Source organism: Fistularia commersonii, chromosome 11 (genome assembly GCF_037954325.1).
Source record: "Fistularia commersonii isolate RoL2024-O1a breed Wild chromosome 11, RoL_Fcom_v1.0, whole genome shotgun sequence".
Taxonomy (NCBI): Eukaryota; Metazoa; Chordata; class Actinopteri; order Syngnathiformes; family Fistulariidae; genus Fistularia; species Fistularia commersonii.
Window position 1 is genome coordinate 13,431,051 of NC_141294.1, and position 16,169 is coordinate 13,447,219.

Sequence of the window (16,169 nt, forward strand, 5' to 3'; positions counted from 1 at the left end):
CGGCGCGGAAAAGAAAACGTCCAGCTCGGAGCGGGAAAACCACCTGAGGCGGCGGAGGAGCCGCGGCTTCACGGCCGGGGGGCTCCTGAGGAAAAGAAAACCCGGCAATTCACGTTCGGGTCCCGGATGCGTCTGGAAGGCGCGGCGCCGCTCCTCCCGACCACCATCTAGACCTTCCACCCGCAGCTGGAGAAGCTCTTAGCGGGCGCGTTTCAGCAGGGCGCCGCTCGACAGCGGCCCGGCCGAGCAGCTCTGTAATCCAGACGCGCCGGAGGAATTTGAAGAAGGCGACGTGGCTGTGACCGAACATCCCACCACGCCGGCGCCGTGCGCCAGGAGGCCGACGCGCACGCCGGGCCTCCGGACAAAGTCAGGAAGGTCCCGGGTCTCGGGCTCGGCCCGGAGCTGAAGGCTCGGCTCAACAGCGATGGGGGAGAAGGGGGGGGCAGTGTTTCTCCGGACGCCGCCGTGCAGAAGAAAGGAAAAAAAAAAAAAAAATCCCAAAGCGGTGACCGAATCCCCGGCCGCCATGTTGGCTCGTGCAGGCGGCGGGAAGGGAGGCGCTCTCACGCATCTCCCAAGACGGATGCGTGCGGCAAATACTGAACACGCACGTCAAAAGTACGGGCCAGGAGCGGCAGGAGGAAAGCGTTATTGAGAAAATAAAAATGGAAATGTCAGTCTCCGAGCTCCCATGAAGAGACACGACCACATGATGTTCACATCTGGCAACAAGGCGCGCCGAGCGTCGACGGGCGGGAAGGAACAAAACACGGCCCGGTCGTCCTGGATGATTCGACCCCCAGATGTAGATCTGAAGGAGGCCGGTGGAAAGCGCGCTCTCATTTTCATGTTTTATTTTACTTTAGCCTCTGCTCTCGACGAGCCCCGGCCAACGGACGGATCAAAGGCCCACGCGTCGCCATGGCGATGATATCAGAGGAAGCGGGACAAAATAGAGGATTACACCGAGGCGCGGGAGGCTTTTACGGTCAGACGATGGTGGTGAAGGGCCAGAGGGCTACTTGTCGAGCTCTTAAACACCCCCGTTCAAAAAAGCCCCTTCGGCAAGGTTTCCGGGGACGGCAAATCCGTGCGTTTGATCCACGTAATCCCGATTAGTTTCGTATGAAAAGACGACACGAGACGAAAGGCCAACGGAGATGTGACAGCGGCACAAACACGCCGCCGCCGCCTTCTTAACGCTCCGCAAAGGAAAACGCGACGCTACTCGTTTGTTGGTCCGGTCACGCGGGGAGCCACAAAGGTGCCGGAAGCCTCCGTGAAAATGCGGGATTTAGCCCGCGCCACTCAAGGTCCAGAAACCCATGGGGGGGCGCGGCGGGCCGCCGGAGCTGCTTCTGATAGCGGCAGGCCCGACCCGGCCTGGTCCGACCCGGCACGACCCGCCGCCTCCAAACCCTAATGCGAACGGGGAAGGAGAGGCGACAGATAATCACCAAGTTCGTGTGGAAGCGGCGCGGGTCAAAGTTCAGCCGCTTTATAAGCTGCAAGCAAACCGTCGGATCCCCCGTCAAAACAGAGGACAATAAAAAGGCTGTTCCGGAGCGGCTACCACAGGAAATAAGGCCCTCGGCGAGACGGCGAGCTTCGGCCGCGCCACAAAGATCTTCCTCATCGGTCACAGAGCTGACGGGGAGCTGACTTTTATTTCCCCCGTAAGGAAAAAGAAACACAAAGATTCCTGAGACGACGACGTTGACGTTGGAGAGACGGACGGATTTGGAGAGGCTCGGCAGGAAAATGGTTTCAGTCACGCTGTTACGCCATAAAGTGCTTTTACTTTACTTTAAATGTACATGATAGCCTCTGACGGATGTGGTTTTATGCGGGGGAACGACACGGGACGCCGGCGGGCCGGAAACCTCACCGTTCTCCAGGAGAGCAGACATTAAATAAATACTTCATCATTTTTCTGTTTTCAATCCAAAATGGCCACATCATAACATTTAATAATCCCCTCTCGCTACAAACATGACAACTATGGTTCATTTACCGGTTTTATTTTTTTATTTGATTTAGACTAATCTAAAGTTTTTAATGAATCTAAAATTTGAATTCCTCTTTATTAAGAAATTCGAGTAACAACATTTTCCATTTGAATTATAGCGACATCCGGACGTCTCGCGGTCCAGTTGGTTATTTAAAGGCTTTCATTTGGTGAAAGTATCCCGGGTTAAGCTCGCCGTTCCCGGGCCCCGGCCGGGTCCGGACCGGGGCGTCGCCCGGCGTCCAGGTCCGGGAAGCCGCAGACACGCCCGTTCCCGCCAGCTCGTCTGTGACACGGGAAGATGATCCCGGTGTTCCGGCCCGGTGGACCGGTCGCTATTTTCACAATAGAACACAGGTGGCAACGACCAGTAATTGGACCGGAAGGCGTTTTAATTTGGTGGGCGCCGGAAGCACAACTGGATTAAGTAGATAATTTTATAAGAATATATATATATATAAATCTAAATCTATAAATATATATATATAAATTAAATTTATATATATATATCTTTTATTTTAATTTAATTCATTTATTTACTGATTTTGCTTGGTGAAAACATAATACAATTCTGCGTTATTAGAAAGAATAAACAGGACCAATGTTGAACAACCGGAGAGTTTTGTTTCACTCTGTGATTCCCGCGTCAGATGTCGGACAAGCGAAGCTAATCTAAATTATTAAATCAATCAATCAACTTTATTGAGAAAGCACTTTAAAAAGCAATTAGAGAAACTAGATCACGCGAGGAGCCGCGTTTAGCCGACAAGCGTCTCCAGGTGCTTGAATGATATTGTAACACGAGCAGATAATGAGAGCTCAGCCTTGGAGCGGATAAACGCTTTAAATCTAAATACCGGACCGTTCGGATCACAAACTAAGAGAAAAACATTCCCTGCAAATACTTTTACATTCCTCTTGTTGTCTGACTTTACAGATCACTAGACTTATTTATTTTCCTCAGAGAGAAAAAAAACGCATAACTCAAACCGAACTTAAAGTTGTTTTTTTTGAGACTTCAATTATAACCGTGAAGGCGGATCGACGTTTTTATTTTATCTGGAAAGAAAAAAACATAAAAAAAAAACAAAAAAACAAATGAAAAAAGCAGTTGAACAGACGTCGAAACGGTAACTAACGAATTAATCCAACGAGCGGTGACCGCTCGTCACTTCTTCACTGCAGGAAATGAACGCGCTCCGGTCTGGAGGACGGGATTTGACGGGGGGGGGGGACGGGGGGGACTCTATACTCTTTTTGAAATACACTATTTTAACCTGCGCTCAATAGAAATCACACACCTGTTCGCCTTGTCAATAACACACACGCACACACACTCTCTAATAACGCACGGCTAATTTTCAACGAAAGAAAGGTGAGAAAGTAAGAAAGTAAGAAAGGTGATCTCAGCCTGGAGGCCGCAAACACACACACACACACACACACACACACACACACACACACACACACACACACACACACACACACAGCAGCGTGAAGACAGCTCAGTCAAACCTTGTCGTTCAGCTTTACATCCGGATCCGTCTTGACTTTCCTGATATCCAGCGATCGATCGATCGATCGATCGGCTCCGGAGTATCGAAGGTTCACGAGCAGAGGCGCGAGGCGTGCTGCTCCGCGCGGCCCCGGGTCGAGGGAGGAAACATCAACAAACTTCCGGTGTTCTCCAGGTACGTTTATATCCGGCGGCTGTCAGTGGACGCGGGTCAAGCAGATGACGTATCGATCATGTGACCTCCACGGTCACGTTTGTTTCGCTATCGCCCCCCCACTCCCCCCACCAGCCTCCTTCACGGGTTTTCCCGCGCAGGCTGATGACGTAGGCGTCCGGCCGGCAAACCGCGGGAGCTGGCGGCGGAACCACGCGGGACGCGTTGACGGCTGGACACGAACACGCAGGACGCACCGGAAGTGAGCACACACACCTTATCAGGAGGCTGGCGGCGGGCGGGAGGAGGAGCGCAAGAGAAGAGGAGGACCTTCTTCTTCTTCATCTTCATGGTTGTTCTCCCCGTGACCCTGCAGAACCCTGGTGACCTCACGCCAGGCGGGCCAGGTGACGCTCTGCCACTTCCGGTGCGGCGTGGCGTCCAGAAACAGCGGGATTAGACACTTGGACATCTGATAGTGGCGCATCACGCGCATGAAATGACTTGATATTGAAAGTGTGCATATTAGAAGTGGAGCCGTGGCGTCTGTGTGTGTGTGAACATCTACCCGAGGCTGTGCACGGGCCTGCACACGCTCACCAACGTCCCCAGGGTTTTAAGGAGTGGCGGGTGGATGAGGCCGGGGCGTAGTTCCCTCCCCCGCCTGCGGGGGGCGCACCGACTCAGTGGAAAGGTGAGGGGGCATTTGAGGGGTCGAGGGCAAAGGCGAGCGCTGCGAAAGCGCGGTCGTACCGCCGCCCTCACGGCGACCTCAGCGGTGACCTCACGGCGCTCGGACGTCGGCCCTCAGCGGAGGCCACCCGTCACTTTCCCACTCCGTCTCCACCTCGGCTCGGAGAAGATCCTCAGATTAGACGTCCACCCAGTCAGAATGCAAACAGGGAGGCTTTTCCCAGTCCGGAACTTTCAGATCCCGACATCAGGCCGGAGCGTAATATCTGGACTGTAGAAGCGCACGGCTCAGATGTAACAAACAGAAGCTATCATGCTAATTGTTGCTACTTTCCAGGCCGAGAACCGACGAGGAAACACTGGCGTCTCTGACGTGTGGCAGAGAAGAGCCAATGTTTGAGCCGGACATGGATGAGGGCACTCACTGCACCTATTAGACCATGAACGCACGATACAGCTGGTTTGGTAGGCGAGCACACACACACACACACACACACACACACACACACACACATACATACACATACATACACACACACCTATACAAATATATACATGCATGCACGCCTGCAAAGGCCGCGTTGTCGGTGTTTGCCCACTAGATGGCGCTCTACTCCCAGAGGCGGGAGCCTGGGCCGGGGGGGGGGGGGGGGGGGGTCGGTCCCGCAGGCCTGCGGGGCCTGCAGAGCCCGCATCGGCCTCCGCGAGAAGAACAGCTATTGACATGATGAAATTGATATTTACACGCCAGGAGTGTGTGTGTGTGTGTGTGTGTGTGTGTGTGTGCGTGGGGTCCAGACGTCCGTGTCCGCGGGTCGCAGGCGTCACGCAAAGAAAGGAGCTCAGGCTCGATGCGCCTTCGATGCGACGTTTATTTGAAAAGCCGCGGCTGCGGCGGTAAAAAGGCAGAGCAGCCGCCGGAGAGACTGTACAGGTTTGAAAAGGTCCCCGGTTCGAATCCAGGGAACCGGATCGTCCGTGATCCGGTTAACTGGATGGAGAAGAGGCCCGGTTCCGGTCCCAGAAGGGACGGGTTTACAATCCAAAGAAAAAGAGTGTGATATTTAAAAGGATGGAAGCCGTGCGTGTGTGTGTGTGTGTTTGTCAAACTGTTTGTCTTTTTAAAAAGAATCTCAAGGCAGAATCGGGTCTCGGTGTGACAGAATGAGAAGGAGTTGCGGTCACCTCTTCTTCTTGCTCTTCATCCTCTCCAGGTGACCTTTGGGGGATCTGGAGGCGAACCTTCTCGGAGAAGGAGGCCGCGGAGCCCAAATAAATAACAGCAGTTTGTGGTTCCTGAGCGGAACGAGGTCCACGCGTGTTCTCCTCGTCTAAGTGCCGGAGCCCTTGAACTTGCTGACCACCTTCTTCTCCTTGACGCGCCGGTTCTGGAACCAGATGGTGACCTGGCGCTCGGTGAGGCCGGTGTGTCCGGAGATGCGCCTCCTCTTGTCCTTGGTGATGAACTTGTTGGCGGCGTACTCCTTCTCCAGCTCCTTCAGCTGCGCCTTGGTGTAGGGGACGCGCTTCTTCCGGCCGCGGCGCGCCGCGGGGTCCCCGCCGGGGCCTCCGTCTGCGGGCCGGGGAGGAGGAGGAGGAAGAAGAGGAGACGTTACCCGCGCGTCGTGCCCGCTCCCCGCGTCCCGACCCGCACGCCCCGCACGCCTACCTGGCAGCGCGGACTTCCAGGGCGCGCCGGCCGGCGGCTGCTCCTTGGCGCAGAAGGCCTGGCCGCCCCACGGGCCCCCGAGGGCCCACGGCTGGTAGGACACGGCGGGCTCCGCGGGCAGCAGCGGGTCGTGGCGCGCGTCGGCCGCGTCCAGATAGGCGGGCGGGTACGGCGCCGGCGGGTAGCAGCCCTGGTAGAAGGCCAACTCCTTGGCCCGGGCCGAGAAGTCGTCGGCGGGCGGCTCCGCGTACTTGTCCCCGTAGGCGGCGGGCAGCGGCGGCGGCGGCGGCGGCGGCGGGGCGCACGGCTTCGCGCCGCCGTGGGACAGGCGGCACGGGTAGAAGCCTCCGCCGCCGCTCCCGCCGCCGCCGCCGCCGCCGCTCCCGCCGCCGAAGTATCCGTAGGGCAGCGAGGCGTTGGGCGAGCTCTGCGCCGCCGAGCAGGGGCTGCACTGCCGGCCCGCCTCCCCCGCGCCGGCCGCCGGAAGCTCCCCGGGCGCCAGCGACGGCGGGTGCGCCAGCAGGTTCCGGCACTGGCTGGCCGCGAAGTTCCCGCCGGGGAAGGCGTCCATGGCCGCGCCGCGCTCGTCCGCGCCGCCGTCGTACAGGAACATGAGCGGCTCGGCGGCCCAGTGCGAGTGCAGCAGCAGCGACGCGGTCATAGCACGGCCGGCATGGAGACGTCCGACCTCCGCAGACACCCCCGCGACTGAGCGCGCACGGCGGCGGGCGGAGGAGGGCGGAGGGGGGAGTGGAGGGGGTGGCGGGGTGAGGGGGGGGCGGCGGCACCGGCGCGCAACAACACCGGCGGGGTATTGGACGGGGCCAAACACGTGATATGCAAAGGAGCACACCGACGTACCGACCCCCCACCCCCACCCCGGGTCAGGGGCCGGAACCGGCCCGCCGTCGGGTCCGAGGGTCGAGGGGGGGCATCATCCGCTCTGGAAAAGAGCGCGCACACGCACACCGCGGCAGGCACGGCCGTGCGTAATTGCGCAGCGGCTGCGCGCTTCATCTGGGATTCATCCAAGGAACCGTGGATGGGAACGGGGTGCGTGCTTCTCCATGCGCGTCCTAGTTTTGCCCCCCCCCCCCCCCCCCCCCCACCCACTCCCACTCCCACCCGAAGTGTCCCAAATATTTGAACACCAAGTTTTGAAAAGATATAAACCCAGGAAGGAAGGAAAGTTCACACACACACACACACAAACACACACAGGTTAATAATCCAGTAATAATTTTGTAATAGGAAAGACTCGCTCCAAAAACCGGGTTAGTGTCAGGAACACACACACACACACACACACACACACACACACACACACACACGCACACACGGGCGGTGGGTGCTGCTGGAGGCCAAGGTCAAGTTGAAAGGTGCAGTCCGGCCGGAACGGCGTGTGTGTGTGTGTGTGTGTGTGTGTGTGTGTGTGCGTGTGTGTGTGTGTTCCCGCTGAGAAGGGCTGAATGCGGCCTCGGGTCTGGCACAGATTCCTTGAGAACGAACCTCCGGATGTCTGAACCTCTATTTCCTCTATTTCTGTCCTCCGGATCGGTTTATTTGAGTTACTTTTGAACTCAATAAAATACTGGGCAAATCGCACGGAATAATAATAAGAGTAAAAATAATAATACTGATTTTTGTTGCAGTGTAGCGCCAATAATATATATGTTTAAAAAGATTAAATCTATGAATACTATATTTGCCCTAATATGAGCGCATCGTTAAATATAAAGCCGTCGAAAGTTTGCAGCATAAGTTTCTCCTGAGTGTGTTGTGATGGAAGACACACGCACACGCACACGCGCGGGCCCGGCTGTGGGTTCGGAGTTCAGAACAGTGTATTTTTTCCTCCACGCAAAGCAGCGTGTGAAAGTGTTTCCGGACAAAATATTCCACATTTCGATGGTCGGGCGTGTCGGCTGCATTTCGCCTCCCCGGGCCGCGGACACGCCGCTCCCACGGCAGGAGGCGGGCCTCCACGCCACCTCCTCTCCGCGGCTGAATTAAAACACCGTTCGAGGGTTGTTTTTCCCCGCGTGGACCGGCCGCCGGGACATCCGGCCTCCTGTAACGTCCACTGGAATTAAGTAATTATTTCAAGAGTAGAGTTGACTTTTCTTTTTCCAGCAGAGCGGAGCTTCCGAAGCACTGAGGAGCTGCAGGGCTGCAGGGCACAGGGTCCAGAGCACGGCTTATTAAAACGTGTTGAGCAGGAAGGGATGACGTGTGTGTGTGTGTGTGTGTGTGTGTGTGTGTGCTGGAGGCCCTGAGCCCAAAGTGCTGCTGTGTTTGTAGTTGGGATGGAGTGGATGACAACGGCTCTGAGTCTGTGCCGCCTAATGGACTTTTTATGGGCCCGTCTTGTGATGGCCTGACCTGCGGCCCCCGGGAGGCTCCGCGAGGAGCCGGATCAGAAACATGCAGGAACCCGGGCGGGGGGAGAACGTGGGCGCGGGTCCTGGAAACCCCGGAGAAGCCGCACGAAACTTCCCCGCGGGCCCGGAGCGGTTCTGGAGCTCTCGGAGCGCCTCTGACTGGATATCGCCGAGGAGGTTGAGCGGTGCATCCAGAGGGGAGGGCGCTCCTGGAGGAGGAGGAGGACGGCGTCACGTTCACGTTCCTCCTGAAATGAGTGGAGGCCAATCGGCGCCAGCTTGGTGGTGGTTTCTGCACAACAACAAAACAGCACAGCAGGTCCGCCCCCTCCCCCTCCCCGCCCCCCCGCCCACAAGGAGCTCCTGCTGCTCTCAGACGTCACCGTGGGTCTTTATTTCAGCTGACAGCGTTTGCCGCCCTCCGCCGCTCGCAGGAGAAACAGATCGGCGGCGCAAACATCACAGATAAATACACGGAGGCTGAAGTCCAGCCGCGACCCCCGCAGGCCCGCGGCTGCACCCGGACCCCCTAAACCTCCCAGGCAGGTCTCATCTGGCTCCGAGACACAAAGGAGTGTTGCATTGTTTCAAAAGAAAGAAGGCTAGATGTGACTTCACAGCGGGTGGGGGTCACATCACCCCCCCCTCCCTCGGCGGCGGCGCCTTGACCTTCAGAAATGTCACAAACAACAAAAAAAACAAAAAACAAAACAACAGTACTGTCCTGGAGGACAAACGCACCCCGAACTACACTACATCAGCCCCACGGTGGGGGAGGGAGGGGGGGGGGAGGAGGGGTCGGAGGTCGGGCCGGGACTGTGGACGGGTGGAGGACGACATCACTGGCCCTCCTCCTCACGCAGGAACTGGAACACGGAGGAGAAGTCTTTGCTGGCGTAGCCCCGCGCACACATCATACGGTACATCTGGTGGGCCAGCGAGCCCAGGGGGACGGGGGTCTTGGTGTTGGTGGCCGTGTTCTGAGCCAAGCCCAGGTCCTGGAGTCAACACACACACACACACACACACACACACACACACACACACTCATCAAGACCAGCAGGGAAACAGAAAACACACAGCTGTGGAGGAATGGCAGTGCTTTCTCCGAGGTCTGCTGAGGTTCTGCCCTGAAGGCTCCCGTCTCAGGCCTCATATACAGTGAAACATTTGGAAAAGATCAAACATGAACGCTCTATTTGATTCCAACATAGAAGAAGTTTGTGAAGTTATTTCCTCCGAATGATGCCTCCCGTCACTGATCATCAGCTGGGAGAAACTCTGGGTGCTTCTGAAAGCAGGAGGCCTGGTCACTCCAGGAGCAGGAGACTCAGCTGTGTTTGCTCATTTCACTTCAGAAAATGACCTTTCCCAGGTTGCCACTGAAAATGCAATTACAATCTGTGTGAAACACACAGCGTCAGAAAGATTTAGTTCATTATCACCCACAAACCTATTGACGGCGTAGTTGCAGCCGTTCTGGAGCGACTCTCTGAGCTGAGAAGGTACGTAAACATGTCGCTGATGGAACCTGCTTTTGGAGAATAAATCCATGCGGAGATGGACTTAATCACCCACTCGTGTCCTTTCCTTCTCTGACCTAATGCCCCCCCATGGACGCCGCTGCTTCCAGGTGCAGGACCACCGACGCAGACCTGGACTTAGACGCTCAGGTCCAACCAGAAGGTGTACTCCCCCCCCCCCCCCACCCAGCAACCGGATCCAGGTGAGATCCCATGTAAAGTTCTAGCAGATATTTGAGCAGTCCTGTCCCCCGACGCACCTCGGGGTCACCACACTGACCTTGGCCATGAGCTGGGTGCCGAAGCCTCCCTGGTAGTTGTTGCCCGAGGGCACGCCCTCCATGACCCCGGGCACCGGGTTGTAGGTGTCACTGGACCAGCAGCGGCCCGAGCTCATGTTCAGGATCTTGGCCAGCAGCTTGGGGTCCAGGCCGAGCCTGGGGGGGGCAGAGGCGGCGTGTTAGCCAGAGTTCTACATCTGATTTCTGATGTCTTTTCGCCGTGTGTGTGTGTGTGTGTGTGTGTGTGTGTGTGTGTGTGTTGGGTCTCACCTGATTCCCAGGTTCATGGTTTCCGACGTGCCGATCATTCCGATGGCCAGGAGCATGTTGTTGCAGATCTTGGCCGCCTGCATGGGGGGACGGGAGGGGGGGGGGGGGGGGGGGGGTCAGCAGCAAAGTGACAGAGGGGAGGTTCGGGGGGGCGGCGCTCGTACCTGCCCGGTCCCGACCTGACCGCAGTACACCACGTTGGCCCCCATGCAGCTGAGCAGCTCCTTGGCCGCCGTAAACTCCTCCTCAGCTCCCCCCACCATGAAGGTCAGCTTGCCCAGACTGGCGGCGCCCACTCCTGGGGGGAGGGACACACACACAACGGGAGCCATCACACACAGAGCCCACACCGCCGGTCCACACCATGAGGGGACCTCAGCGCAGTGTGTGTGGGGGGGGTGGGGTGGGGTGGGGGGACACGGCGTGTTGAGGCTCCGCTTTGAAATCCAAACACAAGCAGCCCAGGGTGCTGGGGATTCAAACCAGCAGCCACGTGCAGCTGCTCAGCCGTCGCTATCACGCCAGGGAAGGATTCAGGAAACAGAATCCCTGCTTTCCACCGAGGCCAGAGGAGAACATGGAGGCTCAGAGCGACGGGGGGGCGGATTCTGTCTGATCATCTGGGAGGGGGGTCACCTTGGATCCATCGCAGGGACACAAACTGCATTCACCCTCATCGTCAACACAACCTGATCACCCTCTCATTCATATGTCACAAACACACACACACACACACACACACACACACACACACACACACACACACACACACACACACACACACACACACACACACACACACACACACACACACACACACTTCTTTGTATTTGTATATATTCTACAGCTGTGTCGTTCCTATTCTGTTTATTTCCGCTAATGCTATCTGCAGCTCCCTGTGGGACCAGGAGAACCTATCATGGCGTAGATGTTCAGAAGCGTCCACAGGTGGGCGTCCCGCCGATAGAAACCAACCCACGAGACAAACCTAATGAGAAGAGAGCGAGACGTTAAATGGATCAATATTTCCAGTCCCAATCAAAACTCCAGGGCATGAGAAGATCTTTGCAGGAAGAGCTGGAGCAGGTGTGGGAGAAGGGAGGGCGTGAACAGTAAAAGCCATCACGTGCCGGAGGGGCGGCGCAGAGCCTGATGATCCCACGTCCGTCCTCCACGGCCGCTCCCGGAACACCAACGCAGCTCGCCAGATTTTCCTTCTACTCGGTTTTTGACCGAGGCCGGCAGCCGAGGGTTGACGTCAGGTGAAAAGCAGCCGGCGTGGACGCGAAAAGCCACGGCCGGCGTGGACCGCCGCCGCGGCACCGAGGCGTGCCGTCAGGCGGCATTGCTTCCTGCCACATGGAATCCAGGCGGACGAGTCGAGTGGGTCCAGCCGGGGTTCGAGGCGCAGAGGGCGGGAATTCAAGCACCGGTTTGTGACGTCCCTGCTCCCGAGGAGGCGGGACCGGAGTCTTCTCCCCGCACGGGTTCCTGTGAGGCGGCGAGGGGCCGGCGAGCCGTCTCCTTCGCCCACTTTCAAACTTAAACACATAAAAACAGCGATGATGACCCGCCTCTGTAGAAACTCTGAGGTTCTCCCGCTCCTGGTCCACAGCCACCACCCCAGGTGGACCCCACTCACCCACCCAGCCTGGAAAGCCCGGGGTGGGTGGGCTGACATGGCCTCCACGCTGCTTCGTTAGCGCAGAGCCAAATGGCGGAAGGTCCGTCGCCGCCGGCCCGGAGGTCGGAGCCGATTGGTCGAGAGACGAAGAGGCCACTTGAGATTGGCTCTCTCAGGCAGCCGTCCGGCCCAATCGACACGCTGAGAAAAATCCCAGGATCCATCTTGAAGAGGGGGTGCACAATATGGAGGGGTGGTTCTTCCTCAGAGGAAAAGGGAGCCTGGCTTTCCTCGTGATTGGATCTGGCGCCCATCGACTATTAATCACCCGCAAAGTATTTTTCTCAAAGTGCGCACACACACACACACACACACATTCGCCAGGGTCGCACCCAGATGTTTGCAGCAGCTGCCGGCGGTGTATTCCGCCGAGGAGGCAGACCGCGCGGCGTTGCACGCACACACCTGCACGTGCCACATGTTCTTTCGATAGAAATCAACACGTGTCGGTGTGTGTGTGTGTGTGTGCGCGGAGCGTCGGGTCGGAGCGCCGTCCGTCAGCCTCCCCGTGGGGGTCGCGGGACGGCGTCCCCCCTTTGTTCTGGAGGCTCCTGGGGTTTCTCCAGGACGTTGATGAAAAGTTGGCGCGTCCTCTCAGACGGTGACGCCTTCCCATCACCCTCTCCGACGCAGGAGCAAAGTCAAGCCCCGCTCAGCACAAACTTCCAGAAGAACATCGAAGATCGGCGGATCTGACGGCGAGCCCGGGTTCCACTCACCTCCGGAGACGGGCGCGTCCATGAAGACCGCTCCCATCTTCTCGGCGGCGGCGGCCATTTCTTTGGACACGGCCGGGTCGATGGTGCTGGAGTCGATGAGCAGGGAGCCTTTCTTGACTTTCCTGCGAGGACAAACGCAGAGGTGGGAAGGATCCCCAAGGACGGCGACAGTCTGCCGAGAAGAATAAGCCCAGGCCTACTTGAGGATGCCGTTGGGTCCGGTGTAGACGTCCACGACGTTGGGACTGGAGGGAAGCATGGTGATGATGCGGTCGGCCTTGTCGGCCACCTCGGCGGGGTTATCCACGATCTGAGAGGACGAGCGGAGGCCGTGCCTTGTTAGGAGAAGGTCCGGATCGGAACAACGCTCGGGCGCGGCGGGCGGTCCTCACCTGGGCGCCCAGCTCCTGCACCTCCTTGCAGGACTCTGGGAAGACGTCTGTGGCGATGACCGGATAGCCGTGCTTCAGCAGGTTCTTGGCCATCGGGTTCCCCATGTTTCCCAAGCCGACGAAGCCCACCTGGGTCTTGGAGGCCTGGGACCTGGTGGAGACTGAAACCCGGAGAGCGGCACGGTTACGCTCAGACACCGAGATCCCTCCTCCTGAATCAACCGCCACGTTTTGGCGTCAGTTGGAACCAGAAGCTCTGACACGGGAACCGTCCGGCCTGGCCTTCGAGTTTACACGATTACACAAAACTCATCTTCAGATGATTTTTACATGAATTGCGCCTCCAGGGTTCTTGAGTCACGGGGTCGCTGCTTGACCCAGAGGGCACGATACGCGAGGATTAACTACACTGTGCCGCTACAGTCCCAGGCAGGAGGAGCATTCAGATAAGAAGTCATTTCAGCATAAAATGACGTCCGTCCAGGGATGTCAGAAAAAGCTGAGACCTGTTTTGCATTTGCACACATTTTTTAAGGCAGATTATAAGGTCAGTAATATAAATACTGAGGAGGATCAACACATGGTTACCAGCCTCCCTCCTGCTCTCCGCAGCACAGAAACAAATGATGCGTTACTTCTTCACAGGGTTTTCTTGGAACGTGGTTAGAGGTTGTTCGGCCGGCGGCTCTCGCTATCTTGGATTCTCGATCCCTGCGACTCAGCCCCTCTCCTGGCCGGTGTGTTTCCATGGAGACGGGGCGGGCAGGGCTCGGGCGCCAAGAGCCGTGGTCTTGGAACCGAACGTTCCCGGTCGGATTCCCGGGTCCCTCCGAGGCCGCCGAGCGAGACGCGAACCCCTAACTGCACGGCAGCTGCCTGCCGCTAACGGGTCATCCACAAGGGCGAGATGAGGAGGTCAAAGTTCACTTACGCTATGCCGCAAGAATAACTGAACGCGAATGAACTAAACTTCTTCACGGATAATCTCAAAGTCCTGCGCCGCCTCTTCATGGCCGGGTGCCGCCCCCCTGTCCAGACCCCCCCGGACGCTCGACCGAAGCCTATCTGGCTAATCTGGCCCCGGTAATGTCTAACTACCCTGTTGGAGGAACCTCCTGGAATCCAAATGCCCTTCAGCCCAAAGTCACCCGAAGCAATATTCAATATTTACTTAATGTCTTGATAGGACGCCATTCGTTAGACAGCAACGGCGGAAATGGATACGAGGTTGAAAGTGAGGAGTGGAAACACACCCTGAAAAGTTCTTTGAAGAAGCTCAGGCACCAAGTTAGCTCGGTCCTGCAGAAGGCAGAGGGTCTGTAACCGGCTGTCACCGGCGTTACACAACATGCCCTCCATCAAATCTGGCCGCAGGGACGCACAAGAGCACATGCACGGAACTCTCCCTGTCCCTGCACCCACACCTGGATCTAAAGAGAAGCCTCAACGTTCCCAGTCACGTTGTCTATGGACGCAGGGAAGTTTCCGAGTCGCAGCAGTTTCAGGTTGAACCCCGAAGCGCCCCCTTCCTGCGCCAGGACAACTGAACTGGCGAATTAGAACCCCAAACTTCTGCTTCGGGGTCTCCGGCCTCTCCGCTCGCCTCCCGGCGGCTCCGGAGCTCCGCTCGACCCGCGGGCGGCTGTGTGCACGACGCGCGGCGTCACGGCGGGCGGTCCTTACCGACAGCGAAGGGGACATTCCTGCAACACCGCCCGACTAGGTGTCGAGACCCTCTCAGCACGGCGGCCATACTTCTTTCCTCCTGACCTTACCGGTGACGTCAATCTTGAATGGCTTTGCTCTCGTCCAATGAAGAAGCGTCACTGCGGAGCTCGACCTCCTCAAGCCAGCCAATCAGGGAAGGGGGCGGTGCTTGCGGCGCTGCACAGTGAAACTTTTTTTTTCTTTTTCTTTTTTTTCTTTCCTTCTCTTTTTCCGTTCTATATACATATTTACAAATAAACATGGCGAGGTAGGATCGAATGTCAATGAATCAACCGGGGATGAGGAAGCAAAGGACAGAAGGACAATCGCTCTGTATATAATGACTTAACTGTACACGTTAACAGTGTTAAAGGTTTGTGAGTAATGTTTAATGCCAGGCGAAAAAGACAGTAAAAGCAAATAAATAGATTTAAAAAAAAACTTGCAAGGGGAATATAATATGTATTTGACTTAGTGGTCCACAAGGAATCTCAGACATCAAACTGTATATTTTTGGGGTTTGGGATTTTTCCATAAGATTTTGGCAATTTTTATACAATTCAAAATCGATTGTAAAGAATGTAAAATTGGGGGAACACTTTTGCATCCTGGTTTTGTGAATGAAGAACTTGGCCAGGCCTAAAATAACATTGACACATAATTTATCTCTTTTGTTGTTTAAAAGTTAACCAGATGTTATATCATCTCTTGAGGCGGAAACTGGTGACGATAGAAATTTGTCTTTAACCCATTTTTGAGTTTTAGCCCAAAAGCCCTGTACTTTTTCGCATGTACATTGAAAGTGAAATCGGATATCTCGATGCCGTGACATAACCACCCCGTGATGTCAGTCTTCAAATCTCAGTTTAGTTTTGAAAAAAGAATACATGAAATTATAGAAATATTAAAGGCTGACACAAATTTACCGACACTGTGGTTACCAAACTGAATCATGTGGAAAAATTACGAAATGTATTTATGGAATCGCATATCCTGGTTGTGACTGAGAAGCTCCTCAGACAGGTTGTCCCTACTTACGTAAACATCCCGAGTCGAATATGAAATAAAGTTATATTCCTGTCAAAGAGGGAGAAAAAAGTCACCGATGAAATTGTCATGTGAGTTATTTTGCATATAAAAGTATACAGCTCTGTCGTTCCTCCAGCTCT

General features: G+C 56.2%; 2 protein-coding genes across 2 annotated transcripts; both read right to left on the reverse strand.

Moving 5' to 3' along the window:
* Positions 1-5,228: 5,228 nt before the first annotated feature.
* hoxa13b (homeobox A13b) lies at positions 5,229-6,744 on the reverse strand. Its single transcript, XM_086155890.1, has 2 exons — positions 6,044-6,744; positions 5,229-5,947 (listed from the first exon to the last, which is right to left on the reverse strand). Exons 1-2 carry the CDS (start codon positions 6,702-6,704, stop codon positions 5,706-5,708), a joined length of 903 nt encoding a protein of 300 aa, XP_086012016.1. The 5' UTR covers positions 6,705-6,744; the 3' UTR covers positions 5,229-5,705.
* Positions 6,745-8,796: 2,052 nt separating this feature from the next.
* Positions 8,797-15,152, reverse strand: hibadhb (3-hydroxyisobutyrate dehydrogenase b). The gene is made up of 8 exons (XM_086155060.1): positions 14,977-15,152; positions 13,294-13,454; positions 13,102-13,211; positions 12,902-13,023; positions 10,663-10,796; positions 10,499-10,575; positions 10,228-10,384; positions 8,797-9,422 (listed from the first exon to the last, which is right to left on the reverse strand). Exons 1-8 carry the CDS (start codon positions 15,044-15,046, stop codon positions 9,264-9,266), a joined length of 990 nt encoding a protein of 329 aa, XP_086011186.1. The 5' UTR covers positions 15,047-15,152; the 3' UTR covers positions 8,797-9,263.
* Positions 15,153-16,169: the final 1,017 nt, after the last annotated feature.

Excerpts from the sequence above, each read along its gene's own strand:
- hoxa13b (XM_086155890.1), bottom strand. The coding sequence starts at position 6,704 with ATGACCGCGTCGCTGCTGCTGCACTCGCACTGGGCCGCCGAGCCGCTC. Across the intron at positions 5,948-6,043 it reads CTGGAAGTCCGCGCTGCCAG|ACGGAGGCCCCGGCGGGGAC; the intron begins GTAGGCGTGCGG and ends CCCGGCCCGCAG.
- hibadhb (XM_086155060.1), bottom strand. The coding sequence starts at position 15,046 with ATGGCCGCCGTGCTGAGAGGGTCTCGACACCTAGTCGGGCGGTGTTGC. Across the intron at positions 13,455-14,976 it reads GAATGTCCCCTTCGCTGTCG|TCTCCACCAGGTCCCAGGCC; the intron begins GTAAGGACCGCC and ends TCCGGGTTTCAG. Across the intron at positions 13,024-13,101 it reads GGACCCAACGGCATCCTCAA|GAAAGTCAAGAAAGGCTCCC; the intron begins GTAGGCCTGGGC and ends TTGTCCTCGCAG.